General features: G+C 25.1%; 1 protein-coding gene across 1 annotated transcript; it reads right to left on the bottom strand.

The window, feature by feature from the left end:
• Positions 1–10,485: 10,485 nt before the first annotated feature.
• LOC107477637 (fatty acyl-CoA reductase 3-like) lies at positions 10,486–15,003 on the bottom strand. Its single transcript, XM_016097686.3, has 6 exons — positions 14,914–15,003; positions 14,595–14,756; positions 13,421–13,502; positions 11,568–11,840; positions 11,092–11,219; positions 10,486–10,648 (listed from the first exon to the last, which is right to left on the bottom strand). The coding sequence occupies exons 1-6, from the start codon at positions 14,934–14,936 to the stop codon at positions 10,486–10,488; spliced, it is 831 nt and encodes a 276-aa protein (XP_015953172.1). The 5' UTR covers positions 14,937–15,003.
• Positions 15,004–15,009: the final 6 nt, after the last annotated feature.

The following is a 15,009-nucleotide window of genomic DNA, read 5'->3' on the forward strand; positions in this document are numbered from 1 at the left end:
TTAGCGGGATGAGTTTGTTATAACTGTTACGGTTGGCTATTAAATCCTAATGCAGTGATACCAAAAACATGGATAACGATATATAATATATGTGTTTAACAAACATCTGTATATTACATTATCGCCAAAGACCCTAACTAACCAGTGGAGAACCATACAAATATCTACTAGCCCCTCCCTCGCCTACCCCCACGCGGAGGACGCCGTCCGTGAGGCCTCGGGTCCAGACACCCACCTGTGCCACAAGCAGGTGGTCGAATATCGCGCTGAGCTCACCCGACCTGAGGATCCGGTCAGGCTGATGAGTGTAACACCCTACCACACAGAGCCTTATGCTTAAGTCATAAAATAGAGGTAGCGAGGTAATACGACATCTAAAATAAAATATAGTACGTATAGTATTGCACAAATATTTATAACTAGGAGCCTTTGAAGAAAAGTGGGTAAATCAAAACCGATAAATCGAAAAGCGCAACACTTCGATTGATAACGTAAATGAAGCGGATATAAGTCAAGCTGACATGAGAAGATATACAGAAGAGTGCCAACAATACATATATCAAGGCTCAAGACTCGGTTTGCAAAGATAACTGGTTCGAGCATATAAGTTGTACATAAATATATAAGGAACTTCCCAAAAGACAACCTAAAAGACAAATCTATAGAACCTGTTTCTCCAAAATAACCTCTAAGAGGAGTCAGTACAAAATACATATGAATAGTGGAGAATATAAGTATCTAAACAAGTATACATTATCAAAATAAAATCCCAAAATACTAAGGATATCTGCCAAAAGAAAGTCTCCAGCATGTCTCAGCGAGGAGCCTCACGTCCTACATCTAAAAACCATAAAATCCGCATAGGTGAGAACCGGAAGTTCTCAGCATGCTAACAATGCCCAAATATCTAACATGTAATGCACAAGAAGTCCTGTTTTCTGACTGAGGTAACCAAACAAAACATGCCTTATTATCTCAGCTGGGTCTTCGCTCCTGGCTTTTAGTGTGGAGGGATCTGCACAAAGCTTGAGAATGAAACAGTCATCCCCATTGATCTTCTTCTCCCCGATGCATATTGCATTGATAAATATTCTAGCAGTTGTTCTTGGATCAAGACTCTATTAACAAATTAAATTAGAATGGGAAGTGTGTAATGAGAAAAAAGAAATTGAATTATTTTTGTCGACGGTGGCGAATCCAACGAGTCAGATGTCGGTGATAGAAGATGAGTGGGTCGCGGTGGGAAGGAGGAGAAGGCCCGACGGTGAGAGAGAGGGGTCTGTGTGTGTGATTGTTAGAGGTGAGTAGGTTAATGTGAGAGAGAAGAGGAATGTTTTTATAGATTTTAATTAAGTTTACTTAATCAATTTTAAATTTTTTAAATTTTGAATTTTAAAAATTTAAAATTATTCAATTATTAATATAAATTAATGTGGTTTTGTTTAGTTTTTGGCTGGTAAAAACAGATAATGGTGATGTATCAACCACCAAAACTAAAAATGAATTAGAAACAGTTAAGTTAGAGGAAATTTTTAATAATTGTAATATACCTATAATAAATAAAAATGAAGTATATAAAAAAGATCTTTTTAAAAAGGAAGGGATTATGAAATACACATGTTAAAATATAATCATCCTGGAATAAGTAATAATAGGACCATTACGACATTACATCTTATAAGAAGATAAGTTAAAAGAACATACTAATAAAGGATATAATTTTATCCATATAGGATTAATACGAGTAGCAGTAAAACCCAATTTTAGAATAGGAATAAATGTTCCAATGTTATTAACATTAAGAGATACAAGATTTCCAAAATTTAGTAACTCGTTAATAGCAGTATTAGAAAGCAACTGTCATGATGGACCATTTTTTTTTAATTGTTATCCAAATTGTGCTATGAATCTAAGAAATGAATATACTTGGCAAGCTTTAAAATTTCATGTCCAATCTGATGAAAAAATTATAAATAAAAAATATGATCCATTTGAAATAATCTATATAATATATTATAAAATTACTAAGGTTAATTATAACTTTAAAACGTTAACACAATCCTCAAAAGAAGAAACAATAATTATGCATGCAAATCTCAAAAGATCTAATATACAAACACCGAAGAAACTAAGACATGAAGAATTATTAAAAAACATGCTCGAAGAATGCGTAATGTTTGATATTATTGAAAAACCACAAATTAAAAGCACTAAATTGAGAAAAAAAATGCCAAACTGACATGATTTTATTGTTCAGAAAGACAGGAAAAACATTAAGATAAGAGTAAGCATAACAGAATCAAGAACATCATCAACAATCTTAAACCACGGTAATGGCAACATAATTTCAATAGTCAAAATTATTCAATAATTATTCAACTTAGTAACAACAACAAACTTCACAGATTAACTAACAACAATTATTGTTACAACAAAATTAATACCTAAGGCTAGAAGCTAGAGCAAAACAGAGCCGATGGAGACAGTGACTGGCAAAACAGTGGTTGACACGGTGGAACAGAGCTGGCGCCAGCGGGATAGTGGCTACGCGATAGTGGTTGGAGGCGAGACTGACGATAGTTGTTTCAACTTTCGAAGCTCAAACGGTGGCTGCACGATAGAGGGGAAGGAAGTTGCGACGGTGGCTTCGAAACTCGAAGCTGTGACGGCAGCGAGGGAGCAACTCAATGATAGTGAGAAGAAGGAGAAGCTCAAGGTGGAGGGGAGTGCTGGGATGGAGCTGCACAGGTTGGCTTTGCCGTTGTGGATGGGTAGTGGACTAATGGTTAGGTTAGGATTCCTTGGTTTCATACGGCGCTGTTTTTGACAAAAATAAAAAGTCGGTCGAGTTTCAGTTCGGTTCGAATGGCTGGTTTGACGGTCCAATTTTATTCGACCGGTTGGTTCGAACCGATTTTCAGAATTTTGATTTTATCCTTATAATTTTTTAATTATATCAAAATTACTCTTAATATCTATTCCACGTGAAACGTTAAGGACAAAATTAAAAGCTTTTAAAGATAATTTTAACAAAAATCGAAAACGTTAGAAACAAAATTGAATGAATCGAAAACGTTAAAAATAAAATTGAATAAAATTAATCGTTACGAATATTTTTTGAGGTAATTGGTTAAAAAAATAAAAAGTGGATATACGAAATTGTTACATCTAATATTATATATTATTTCAGCAATAATTATTAAATACAAACATAACCAAAAAATATATATAACTATCTATAATTCTCAAACTACAACTAACAAGAATCTGTCTCCACAAATCAAACTCAGAACCATTGAGTTTAAAGTTAAAAAAAATGAGTTCATCAACGCACGAATAATATAATCAGAAGGGGAGCTTTGCTTGAACAATAGGGTCATGGCCCCCAAAAATTTAATAAAAGATTTAGTAATTTTACTTTAAAAAGAAGAAAGTAACTCAATTGGTTAAGGTTCTATGCTCTTAATTTTTTTTTACTTTTTTTTTTAATTTTTTGGTGAGAGTTAAAAAAAAAAAAAAAAAAACTAATAACTCTACCACACAATTACCTCAAATTTTTTACTTCGAACAAAATGAAGTCCAATATCATTATAATAATTAAAATACAGTATTATTGTAATAAATTAGTGCTTACACAACCTAAATAAAACCAATAAAAAAACATCATTCAAAAAGCAATTGAAACTCCTGAAAAGAAAAAATATGAATCACTGCAAATTCAGAAGAAGAATTAGATATATTCATTTATTTAATTTAGTGATATCTTATATGTATTAGTTTTTAATTTAATTTTTTGTGTTAAAAGAATTAAAATATTCAATCAATATTAATATTATTGTATTTGTGTAAATTGATGAAAAATTTATAAGTTATAACTTTTTAAAATTTTAATCTTTCAAGTTAAATACTAAACAATTATATCATTTTAATATCATTTTTGAAAAATTAATATGTTATTATTTTTATTTGTATAATTATTTATTTATTATCATATTATCAATAAATTTAAAAATATTCATATTTATAAATTTGTTTAATATAAATATTATTATATAATTCTAAAGTTCCGCCACTGAATATAATCGATATGAACAATGACTAATTCTTAGTAATTCTCTTAGATGAGGATTATTATAAGCATATTCAATTTGAAGGTCCTTAGATAGAGCTGATCACTATCTTATTTTCCAAATATGGTAGCCATTTTTTCTCACGGCTAAACCTATGTCCAAGAAACTTGACTTTGGATGATGAAGTGAATCTAAATCAGAAAAAATATGGGTCTAGATTTGATGTTCTACAATATGGGGAAAATAAAAAATGTTATTATTGAAAACGCCATTGATGATAGCAATAATAAGAGTGGGACCAAATCCCAACAAAATGCAACGATGAAACAAATGCAACGTACTCTTCATCCTAGAGCTAGAAACTAGAATGAATCCTCAATAGAAAAATGGGCCCAACACAAGCCTAATACAAGGTTTTTTCAAATATAATCAACTCTACCTTACATACTTATTCCCTATCTCTCTAGAGTGTCGGAATATTTTTACAAATACCAACTACATTCTAAGGACCATCCACATCATTCTGCCGCACCAACTGATAACTGATACATCATTCATCGAACAAGTGATTTCCTAATGTTTTTTATTTTTAATATTTGTGATTTTTTTATTCTTAATGTTTGCGATTTTTTTAAATATTATTAATATTTAATTGTATTTAATTTTATTTTTAATATTTTTTATTTATGTCAAAATTATTTTTAGACGTTAACTCCATATATTATGTTAGAGATAAAATTAAAAACTTTTAAAAATAGTTTTTACACAAATAAAAAATATTAAAAATAAAATTGAATGAAATTAAACGTTATGAATATTTTTAAAAAAGATCTCAAATGTTAGAGTAAAAATTATATTTTATTTAAAAAAAATCAGACCATACTCCTCTATGGCTCATCAGACTATGAGAATAATTTCAGAAACAAAAGAAGACCTTTCAATTGTTTCAGTTTGCTTACTCATCCAAATTTTTATAATTTGATCTTTAGAACTTTGAATCAAGGCCTCCACTTGAATTCTAATGTAGCTGAATTTACAACTGAATTAATCAATTGGAACAAGAAAGTTTTCACTAACCAAATTAGGTTTGTTTCGGATAGACATGGATGATATAATCTTGCTATTGTTTATGAAGTAATCCATTGTATGAAGAATCCAATTTCCAAAAAGGGTTGGATGACAATTAAAATTGATCTAGAGAAGTCATATAAAGGTGTTAAATTGAACTATATGTTATTTTTTATTGCAATTAAGTTTATTATATTTATTATTTATTATATATTATTAATTTTATAATTAAAATATATTAATATTATTTTTTATTATAACTAAAATTAATTTTTTTAAATTAAAGAACTATCTCCTTCTTTTTCTTATTTTTTTATTCCTCTCATTTTTTACCTATTTTATCTCTCTTATATATCATTATCAATAACTAATTATAAATTTGACAATTAAAATATATAATATGATATTCTTTAATTGTAATTAAAATTAAATTTAAATTAAAATAAAAATATAGCTATATTAGATTATTATTTAACACAATCAAAATATATCACATGACATTCTTTCATTAAAATTAAGATGAAATATTTCTTCCAAAATTAAAAAACTCCCTTCCTCCATCCTCGGAGAAAGAGGATAATTTTTATGTGATTTTTTTAGTGTTTGAATGATTTTGTTGTATGGAACTCATGTTTTATAGATACAAATGGTAATTTCTTTTATTTATGGGTAGATGTGTCAGCGTTTTCAACTTTCGTGAGTAGAAATGATAGTTTACTCTTTTATTTAATTTTAAATTTTTATCATTTATCTTTTTAATCTATATTTTTTTAAATATTTATTACACATAATTTAATTGATAGAAATTTTTTTCACATGATCTTTTTATAAAAGTAATTTAATTATATAAAAATTTAATTTTCTATCATAATTTATAATATCAAAATAAACCGACATAATTTTAAAAAATTTATATTCTCTTAATATTATTATGAGCAAAATTATTAGCTAATTAATAATTGATTTACACGCCATTGAAGAATGCATAGACCTTGTAAAGATGCCAATAAATTATAATTTAAATGACATAGTCTTTTCATACTCATCTAAAAAACTTACAAGTTCGAAACTTCCTATCTTTAAAAAAAAAAGAAAAAAGAAAGACCTTGTAAAGATAAGCCAACCGCATGACAACGCGAAGCTTTCTGGAAAGGTCATCGCATGTCTCTTGAAAATACTTGCATAAAGCTTCATTGAGCAATGCTAATCCCTAATATAAATGCAAACTCTATAAGTACATGGTAGATTGTCAAACACTGCAACTTTTGCATAATGCACATTGTATTGTGAATTCTGTTTAGATAAGCAACTTAAATTTGAGGTTAGCATTGAATATTGCATCCTTGATTGTAAACCCCATCCGATTTGTGTGTATATATATATATATATATATATATATATATATATGACATTACACCACAATTATAACTCAAGGTGAATATAGTAGAAACTAGAAACCAACAAGTTTTTGAAATTCAAATCGGTCATTAAATCGATAGAGTTAAACATTAGAAGTTTAAATATTCAATGTTTAATCAAATCGATGTTTAATCAAATTGATTCAAATATAATAAAATTATATATTTAATTATTTATGTATAAATTTTAGTTTAGTTTTTTTTTAAATTTTATTTTAATCTTATTTTATTATATAAATATTTTTTGTTTCCTTTAATATTTCATCTAACTCCGCCTCTGTTGCAAAAATTGTAGTATCTCACAGGATTACTAACAGAAGAATCTATATGATATATGGAGATATCATCACTAGGCTGATTTGCATGTGCCACCACCATTGCCACTAGCATTGCATTCACCACCATGTCAGTTGCTATCTGCAGCAAACTCAATATTATTAATTACTTCTTTTTTCTTTGAAAAATAATAATTTTTTTAAGAATTCATTAAAATTACATAACTTTAAAACAGAGTTACATTATTTTCACAGAAATGGACAAAAATAAAATTATAACAAAAATATCAATTACTAATAAATTCTAAAATGTCATATATTATTAAATAAACATTGTAACATATTTTAAAAGATATTTATTCACAAATAGATATATAGAATTTAGGGTAATTTACTTATATAATTTATATCAACATCAAAATTATCAGATTATCCTAAAAAAATGGCTATAATTTTATCCTTTAATATTTAATATAAATTGTGGATATTTTAAAAGTTTTACAAATAAACATAAAACTATGGGAGAATCCATAATTTATGGCAAAGTGTGTATAAAATGGATATTTTTTGAAATATTTTATTTCAAAATTATTTTTATGATATTTTATCTATATTTCACATAAGATATATTAAACTTATATTCCTCAAAAAATAAAAAACACTTAACAACATATTAATATAATTTTCTTAATTATATATAAATTTAAGATTTTATACTCACACGTTTCTTTAAGCACAATAATATTTTTTAAATATTCTATAAAAAATATATAAAATTAAAAATAGTAAACAATTTAAACAATATAACTTAAATTAAATAAAATATGTATAAACAATCATTTTAAAACTTAAAAAGATTCATTGTCAATGTGACAATTTTATATTATAGAAAGAAAAAAGTTGGTATTAACATATAATTTTGTTTCTGATCACTTGACACCAATTTTATACATTTTTCTCAATAATAAATCATAAATTTTTATAGAGTTTTATACAACTATGCATAAATTGTGGGACTTCCTCAAATTTATGCAAAGCTATGATAAATGATGAGAATTTTTTGTGAGCTAGGTACATCACTTAAAATCTATTCAAATCCCATAATTTACTAAGACATGGCTTATGCTATTTTCGCCATAAATCATGGATTCTCTCATGGTTTTATATTTTTTTGTAAAATTTTTAAAATATTCATGATTTATATTAAATATTAATTAGAAGACAAAATTATAACATTTTTTTAGGATAATCTGATAATTTTAGTATTGATATAATTTATATAAATAAATTATCCTAGAATTTAAATGTCATGGAATAGATTTTGTTATATTATCACCTAATTATAACATATAATCATTCTACAAATTAGTCCCTAAAAGATTAATTATTCTTCAAATTAGTTTTTAAATGATTATTTTAGTTATATTAGTTAAAACGTAAGTCAAATTAGTCCTTCTATTAGTTAGATGATGACGTGCCACGTTAAGTGTCATGTGTCACAAGATGATTGGTTGACGTATCAGGTCAGTGACACCTAACTCGTCATGTGTCACTTGACCTGTAAAAAAGTTATTTATAATCAAAATAGTCCTTGAAAGTCTAGACGTAAGTCATTTTCATTCCTAAAATTTTAAAAATTAATCAAATTAGTCCTTATATGATTTTTTATTTTTTTATAATATTAAATTTAAAATATTTTTTATAGTACTAATTTTAATATTATTTTTTAGATCTTAATAAATAAATTTTTCTTTACGTAAAATAATAAACATAATTATATTATTATAAAGTTATTTTGTCATTTGTATTTTAAAGTTTTGTATTTTCACATTATAATTTTTTTATATTAAATTTTTTTATTTAAATTAGTTTATCAAATTATTGTTGATTATATATTTAAAAATTTAATGTTTTAAATCTTACTAAATAATATAATAATTATTTTAAAATTTAAATCTTTTAAATTTTTTAAATTATAATTTTTATTATTGTTTAATTATATGATAGAATTCAATAATTTAAAAAATAATTTGTGGGATCACTTGTTGAATCTTAATATTTTAATATAATTTTTTTTAAAATAACTACTATATTTATTTAGTGAGATTTAAAATATTAAAATATTTAAAACAACTACTATATTTATTTAGTGAAATCTAAAATATTAAAACTTTTAGTATATAACTAGTTTTAATATTTTAGATTTCACTAAATAAATATAATAGTTATTTTAAATATTTTAATCTTTTAGGTTTCACTAAATAAATATAGTATTTATTTTTAAAAATCTATATGAAAATATTAAGATTCAACATAATCAACAATAATTTGATAAACTCGTTTAAATAAAAAAATTAATATAAAAAATTATAATTTAAAAATATAAAATTTTAAAATATAAATGACAAAATAACTTTATAATAATGTAATTATATTTATTATTTTATGTAAAGATAATTTTGTTTATTAAGATCTAAAAATAATATTAAAATTAGTACTATAAAAAATTTTAAATTTAATATTATGAAAAAAATAAAAAAATTATATAAGGGCTAATTAATTTTTAAAATTTTAAGGATAAAAATAACTTACGTATGGACTTTCAGGAACTATTTTAATTTTAAATAATTTTTTTACATGTCCAGTGATATGTGGTGTGTTAGGTGTCACTGATCTAACACGTTAACCAATCATCTTGTGATATATGGTATTAGCTTACTGCACGCTATCATGCCACGTGACACTTAAAGTGATACGTCATCATCTAACTAACTAACAAAATGACTAATTTGACTTACGTTTTATCTTTCAAGGATTAATATGAAAAAAAAAATTATTTAAGAACTAATTTTAAAGAATGTGTAATCTTTTAGGGACAAATTTAACTATTAACCCATTTATATATATTGAATGACTAAGTCAAACATCTTTATTAACTATTCTTACTAAACTATAGAAATGCACACTCTAGATTCAAAACAATTTTAAGTGTAAATGAATATTATATGTACAATATTTAATAGGACTTACTTTTTGTCAAATTATTGATAAAGAATAAATATTTCAATTTAAAATCATGAAAAATTCCATAAAAATTACATAATATTAATTAATATCATATATAGAGAAGTCTTTATGATAAATTGAAATAATTAGATATTAGTTTAATTTTTTAATGTCATCTATTCCGCTGTTAAAGATATCTATGATAAATATGTTGAAGATATAAATTAAATATTAATTATTTACAAATAATTTATAAGTACGTATATTTTCTTATAAATATTGAGATATTTGTTTATTGTGTACTATATTTTTTATAAAATCCAAATATTTTTGTAAATTTTTTTATTTAAAATATTTGAAACATAAAATATAAATAAATACATATTTCCATACATAGTACGGATAAATACACACTGGTATGTATAATTGTATATATATTAGAATATACCTCTTGGCTCTCTCATTATTATTACAAATAAAAGTAGGCTGGGAAAATCTTTTTGCGACAGTCACAACACAATCTTCACATTACATGTCTATAAGACTCAAAGCATCCTTTATTGTACGTAGTAATATTTTTCAACTATCATAAGAAAATATATAATAAAGTGTCACATACAATTTTTATAATGCAAAGAACATGTTTAATTATGACTTGAAGGCATACTTGACGACACCAGGAAAATGGATGTTGATGAAGTAGTCATCCCAATCAATAACTTTTGGGTCAAAGTTAAACAAATTCATTTCTTCTGAGTCCATACATTGTCTTGCCGCTGCTAACAGTTTTACTGTGTTCATATTATCAAATCTGTTTGAAAAATAAACTAAGCTATTGTGAGTTGATGACTAATTAATATATACACATAACTATATTAAATAATTAACTTCTATATATAATATACTAAATAAAATCTTAAATTAGTTTTTCAAATTTTTTGAGTGGCCATTTTAATTCTTGATCTTTCTTTGTTAGTAATAATTCATCTAATTTTACAAACTGTGAGGCAAATCAGATACGTTCATTTCTGTATGTTTCGGAAATTTGTAAGTTTAGGAACAATTTGTAACTAACTAATTATTAAACAAAGATTAGAGATTAAAATAACCACTCCAAAAAAAATTGTAAACCAAGTTAAAGTCTTATGCCATAAGAAGATATAATATATATGTTTACTGTTTATAAACAAATGCAACCTATAATACTATACGTAAAATCTTAATTTGGGAACTACTACTTTAGAGTTAACTTACATGCCATTGAAAAATACATAAGGCTTGTAAAGATCAGCCATTCGTATAACAGCATGGATCTTTCTGAAATAGTCGGTATATACTTCTTGGGAATTCTTGTAGAAAACTTTATTCACCAGATTAAGTACCTAACATAAATTTAAAAAATACCTTGTCATCTAAAACCACCAAAATCAGTTTATTTAAAAGTAATATATTAACAAATTGCAATTGTAATAAACTTTTGCAACTTTTGCAATACTGACGTCAATACAATGGTAATTATTAGAACCGCAATTTAACTAAAACTTTATTGTCATCAGGAGTAACCATTATAATAAAAAAGAGCTTATCTAATTTTTCCTCTAAAGATATATGTTAAGATTATAAATTAATAACTTTTATTAATAATAACCTTATAATGTGCTTTTCATGTTAGTTAAATTTAAAAATAAATATATATCACGAAATTTTAACACGGATTTGAAGTAACTAACCAGTAGAGGAAGCAAGTAACGAATAATCATGTATATGCGAAAGGTTGCCATGTTATTCAATATTATAAGTTTTCCAACTTTGACAGGCTTTCCATTTCTATTTATCCAAGGTTTTGCAGTGAAATATCTGAACATGTAGTTGCAGAGATTGTGGTATCTCATAGGATTGCTAACAGAGGAACCCACATGATATATGGTGATATTATCACTGGGCTGATTTGCATGCGCCACCATCGCCGCCAGCATTGCATTTACCACCAGGTCACCTGGTATCTGCATCAAACTCAATGTTATTTTTTCAACTAGCTGTACATTAAAATTAGTCACTAAAATTAGTCATTAGTATAAAATATATGTTAAAATACAAACATATATACATTAAAAATAAATTAAACTACATATGTATTTATACATAAATACGTTGGTGACTGACTTTAGTAACTAATTTTGGTGTATGAATAAAATTTTTATTATTTTTTTGGTGTCTACATCAAACTCAAACTCAATGTTAAGATTGTTTTTTTTAAATAAATTATCCGACTATACTACATATACACTAAAATCAGCTATAGTATAAAATATATGTTAAAATATAAATTTATATTAAAAATAAATTAAATTATACATATATTTATAAACAAATATATTGATGATTGATTTTAGTGTACGAATAATATTTATATAAATGATATGAGACATCAAGTAACCATGAATATTTTGGATGTTAATAATTCAACAATAAAATATTTAAGTTAATTTGATACCAATAATAAAGAGGGGGTTAGCTCGATAAAATTAATCAACAAACTATGTATTTTGAATAATTTTGTATTAAGGCTAAAGACAACACCTATAATATTCTATAATAATATGAGTACAGTTTTTCTAATTGCAAACTCTGTACTACATAATCTAACCAAATATTTTTAGTTAGATAATCAATTGATTTGAGACAAAATCTTGAAAAAGACTCTGCATGTAATTCATATCCCTGACACTGATAAAATTATTGAGGCATTGACTGAACCATTGTCAACTCCTACACTTGCAAATCCTAGTCATTCAATTAGCTCGGTTCTAGTCTTTTTCATTTTCTTTCTCTCTATCTATTTCTTCTTTTACTTCTTTTAAAGCAATCACTTCAGATTTTTATTATTTTTTCAAATTATTAGTTTATATATTTTAAAATTAAAATCGCCAATATTCAAGTTAAATCTTTCCTGTTAAAAAATAATGTATATTTTTCACAAATACTATCTTTTAGGTGTGCTCTTAAAATTACATATATAACTCTAAATAAGTTATATTATTTTGTATAGAAAATTTCTTTTAACAAATTGTGAAACAATGGTTAATATAAGTTATTAATTAAAGGATATCATTAAAAGAGATATGGAATTATATAAAAGAAATTACAAATAAGTATAGGAAAGAAATAATTTTTAATTAGATTATTAACCCTTTTTTTAATTTGTAAAAACTTATTAGTTCTATACTCGCATTTTTTAGATGGATTGGAATTTACAACTTTAAGGTTTAAAATTTTAAATTAAAATTAAAAATAATAAAAAATTGATATTAGTAAAAAAAATTGACTCTAATTCTTAGTCAAACTATTTTATTTAAGAGATAACTTTATATCGTTGAAGGTATAAAACGTTTTACGTTCAAATTAAATACATCAATGTTAGAAAAGTCTAAAGAGTTATAAATTATAATATAAAATTTTCTTTATCTACCTAGTTTTGAGTCTTGGAGAATAGGATTAATTCAAATTTAGACATTTATTAGCTACTCTAATGCTCTAGACATCATTTTCTAATTAAGAAGAAAGGCTTTGTTTAGTGACTCACCACATCGGAAATTCCATGCATATCTCCAGGAAAGCATGTTAATGTTCCTTTACCATACGCAACAGCAACACTGTCTATGGTTCTGCATGTAATAAAAATGTCTCAAGAGCCAAGATAACGAATAATGCATAAAATGGACATAAGATTTAAGGTAACATAAATTTTGAGTTACCGGAAAGTGAAAGAAGAAACAAATTATATAATTTAAGACTACATTTTTTTCAGTAGTTTTTGAGATTCATGACTTTTATTATTCTAATAGTCTCAAATTTAAAATTCATTATACTTATTCCTAAGATCAACTCCAGACACCATATTAGTCTTTAAATTCTTTCCAGCGTTGAATTAACAAATAGATTATTGAGTTAGCTCTAATTTGCCATGCTAAACATATAATTAAATAGTGTCTTTTCGTTTTAGTTCTTAAATAAGACAAAAAAATTGCTTTGGAAAATAAAGTGAGATATAATTTGCATCTCATATAAACTCTTTTTTTTCTCTTTTTTGTCTTGTTTAAATGCTAAAATAAAACGATACTATTTAATCATATGTCCAGCGTGGTAAATCAAAGTTAATTCAGCATTTAATTCACTGATTCAGTACCAGAAAGAGATCATGAATTTTGAATAAATAATTTTGAATTTTGAAAACTAAAATAGTGAAAATTACGAATACAAAGAGCCATCTTGAAGATCTAGTCATCATAATTTAAACTTTATTTTAAAAAAATATTTTTTTCATAATAAATTTCACTTAATTCTAGTGCAAAATATAATAAGGTAAATTAAATTTTTTGTCTTTAAATTTTGTTAAAAATTTTAAAATATTCTTAAATTTTATTTTATTTTAATTTTATTCAAAAAAAGTTTTATTTATATCAAATACACTTCTGTCAATTAATTTTTCAAAAAATATAGGATCAATTTAGTAATAATTTCGTAAAAATAATTTTTAATTTTAACACAAACAAATCAGACATAATTGTCATACATTATTATTAGATGAATTTTAAGAAGACAGTAATATATTTGATACATTAAAAATTTTTAAGATAAAATTAAAATAAAATAAAATTTAAAAATATTTTTAAAATTTTTGATAAATTTTAAAGACAATAATTATACTTTATTCACGTAATAAAATTCTTAAGTTTGTGCAATGTGATATGTTGTACCTTACACCTTCTATCCAACCAGAAAAAGGTTCTCTATAAGTGCTGGTGATTATCGTAGGACGTATAATAATAATAGGCATGTTTCTTTTTGAAGTTTCTAAAAGCATTTCGCCCATTGCTTTTGTAAAGACGTATGTATTTGGCCATCCATACAAAGTTGCTCTGTAATTAATTAAATATAATTCTCAGTGAAAAGAATAGAGCTACTAATAACAATAAGAAACGAAGCTAAGACTATTTTTTATCGCATACTTTTAATGGTTAGAGTTTAAATTACAAAAAGATGCTTTAAATGAATATTATGAATATGTGCACACACCTTTTGATGCCCAATTCCTTCATGGCAAGTTTAATTTCATGTTGGGTGGCTCCTTTCTGCTGAAGGTGATTCAATTGTTGTTGCACCAATTTCATT

Source organism: Arachis duranensis, chromosome 3 (genome assembly GCF_000817695.3).
Source record: "Arachis duranensis cultivar V14167 chromosome 3, aradu.V14167.gnm2.J7QH, whole genome shotgun sequence".
NCBI lineage: Eukaryota > Viridiplantae > Streptophyta > Magnoliopsida > Fabales > Fabaceae > Arachis > Arachis duranensis.

Excerpts from the sequence above, each read along its gene's own strand:
- LOC107477637 (XM_016097686.3), bottom strand. The coding sequence starts at position 14,936 with ATGAAGGAATTGGGCATCAAAAG. Across the intron at positions 11,841-13,420 it reads TGCATGGAATTTCCGATGTG|ATACCAGGTGACCTGGTGGT; the intron begins GTGAGTCACTAA and ends AGTTTGATGCAG. Across the intron at positions 11,220-11,567 it reads GTTACTTGCTTCCTCTACTG|GTACTTAATCTGGTGAATAA; the intron begins GTTAGTTACTTC and ends AATTTATGTTAG.